The 2627-nt window shown below is 41.9% G+C and overlaps 1 protein-coding gene and 1 long non-coding RNA gene across 5 annotated transcripts in view; one reads left to right on the top strand and one right to left on the bottom strand.

Annotated features, from left to right (window-relative positions):
- The window catches only part of magixb (MAGI family member, X-linked b), a 70869-nt gene that overhangs the window by 33061 nt on the left and 35181 nt on the right, over positions 1–2627 (top strand). For all 4 annotated transcript variants that reach the window (XM_014010982.1, XM_014010981.1, XM_014010983.1 and 1 more), the window contains exon 4: positions 2268–2387. In XM_014010982.1, coding sequence (XP_013866436.1) covers positions 2268–2387 — 120 coding nt within the window. The remainder of the gene's footprint in view (positions 1–2267; positions 2388–2627) is intronic.
- Positions 276–2627, bottom strand: part of LOC106519350 (uncharacterized) — a 23163-nt gene continuing 20811 nt past the window's right edge. The window contains exon 2 of the long non-coding RNA XR_001310437.1: positions 276–652. This is a non-coding gene — a long non-coding RNA (uncharacterized LOC106519350). The remainder of the gene's footprint in view (positions 653–2627) is intronic.

Raw genomic sequence — 2627 nt, 5'->3', positions numbered from 1 at the left:
GTGTTAATAGTGAGTATAATATCTGTGTTAATAGTGAGTATAATATCTGTGTTAATAGTGAGTATAATATCTGTGTTAATAGTGAGTATAATATCTGTGTGTTATAAGGTGCTTTCTGTGTTGTAAAAACAGCAGTATTCAACTTGTCCCTTTTATCACAAATAAGTCGGCTTTCTTTAAAGATCAGAAATGACATCTTTCTYGTTTCACTTTTACCATTTTGTTGTAGTTTTACAGTTCTCAATTTACTCTCTTAAACTTTCCCMCCCTTTTTYTTTTTTTTTTTTTTTTTTTTTGTATAATCACTCTAAGCGTTTGTACTTGTGCCCTTGGATGATTCAGAGCCAAAGTCGTGGTCTCAAGGCTGGCTGCGTCTTCATCTCTTCCATGAAAGCCTATTTCTTTTTTCTTTCTAATTTTCTTCAGAGCGACTCGCAGATAAGAAACATCATCATTTAGTTAGTTAATATGCTCCCTCCAGCGTGTCAGGCAGACCGTCTGTGGCCTTTTCAGCTGTTCCGTCCATTGTTTGCTGTTTGTGTGCTGCGWTCCTGACAGACAGCTCTCTCTCCGGGTGTTGATACAGAGTTTTGTGTAATTACCTTCTTCAATCCCTCTCTCACCCATGTTCCAGGGGATCAGTGTGCTGCGCCTACAGGGACAGGCGGGAAAGAAGAAGATGTCAATAATCCATTCTGTCTCCCCGCTGACATGTCTTATATATATTTATCTCCAAGGAGGGTGTACAGATAATGAATTCCTGCCTCACACTGTATCAGCTGGAGAGATACTGTGCACCCTGAGGGTAGGAGAAGAAGAGTTACACACGAGCCAGACGTCATGAGGACATTTGTTATCAGATCTTTAATTAGGCACAGAGAACTCTAATTTTTCTAAATAAATTGAAAGAAAACTGTGCAGAAGAGGACAAAAAAGAAGCAGAGAGTCTGGCACAAAGGCGGAGTACATTCTCATGTCTGTGAAAACACCTGAAACCAAAGTGTGTTTCCACTTGAGAAAGTGTCCAGTGATCCAGGCAGCAGATTGGAAACCTTTAAAGGAGAGTGTTGGAACACCGGTGAGACACGGGGCACAGACACAGGGCTTACCACTGGCAACCCCCCAGCAGGCAGACAGCCAGAGCTGACTGTAAAGTAAACACACTTTGTGCTGCAGAGGGAAGAGGACAGGCTGATGGAGAACCCGTCCGGTGTTCGGTGTCGACTCCTGTGTGTGAGTTGGCAGAAATGTGTGACAACCCTTGTTTTGTTTTGTTGTTWTTTTATTTTTTTCCCCTCCGTGTTTGTGTGTGGGTGCATACCGGTGCAGGCCTGCATGTGTCACTGTTGCTGGGAGAGCTGCTCCCAGGACAGCTGTGCATTAATCACAGGTTTTATGGGGAGGCTGGGTGTGACTTCCTCCTGCTGTCCCCCCCCCACCCCCCTCCCCACTCACACACACATAGATGTCACATGCCATCCTCCAGGGGAAGGACAGAGATTTGTCTTTACTTTGGTGTGATTTTGTCTGCGGACAGAAATGACGTCAAGGTTAGATTGAGGGCTCTCTGCTTTCGTTTTTGCAAATGAGAAATCCTCCAGTAATTTAATGAGAAGCATGAAGGTGATGGGCTCTGCATGTGGGCGCTCGTGTTTAATTGTGTGGAGGTTTGAGTTGAAACAAATTGATTCCATCTCGTGCATAAAACGGTTTGGATTCTCAGGCCAAGGTCAACATGATTCGATTATGATGACAGATTGTTGATCAACTGAGCGCTCCACTTTAGCAATCGTGATAGAACAACTTTAAGACTTTCTCAGCGCCTCATTAATGTTTCATTTAGTTCTCATTGATCGACTTGCAATAAAGATGTCTTGGTAAATGCCTTTTAGCTTCGTACAAAAGGGAATTTTTGGTTTGAGGGTGAAAGCTCTGCTGATATAATGAAATGACTCTAATTCCCAATTATTGTGAGTTTTATTTGAGTGTGATTGAGTTAGTTCTTTCTGTAATTTTGTTTTTAATCTCCCCAACCTGTGTGCAATCATTAGCTTGTTTCCTATTGAAATATTTTTGCATTGTTTGTCAAGCTAGACCGGGACTATTTATAGCTTGCTGACCTGCAGTTTGTTTAAACACTGAGCTCAGATTGATGAGTCCTGATGGCATGGACAGGCTTTGATTAACTGATATATCATCCATGTCAGAGCTGACATTATTTGCAGACTCATCACTTTGACGTATGACGCCGAGTCTTCTCTCCACAGGCACGACCCGGCAGCCCCGAGAGGGGGAAATATCAGGGRTAGACTACAATTTTGTTTCCATTGAGGAGTTCTTTTCGTTGGAGGAGTCCGGAGCGCTGCTCGAGAGCGGGAAGTTCAAAGGTGAGACTGAAAAATCCAGATTTCTTTGTTTTTGATGCAACAAGATCTTCTTTTCAAAAGCATCTTAAATAGTGATCATCATTGTGTTATCAAATAGATATTTTATTGTTGGCCAAATTTAAGGTAACTTAAATAAATTTTAGCTAAATTATTTGGTATTTTGGTAGCTTAGAGGTCAGTGATTGCATCAGAAGGGGCACCTATATTCCCTAGTACATATACATACAAGCATACATATAT

This window comes from Austrofundulus limnaeus, unplaced genomic scaffold (genome assembly GCF_001266775.1).
Source record: "Austrofundulus limnaeus strain Quisiro unplaced genomic scaffold, Austrofundulus_limnaeus-1.0 Scaffold75, whole genome shotgun sequence".
NCBI classification, from domain to species: Eukaryota; Metazoa; Chordata; class Actinopteri; order Cyprinodontiformes; family Rivulidae; genus Austrofundulus; species Austrofundulus limnaeus.
This window is presented reverse-complemented; position numbering and strand designations above follow the sequence as displayed.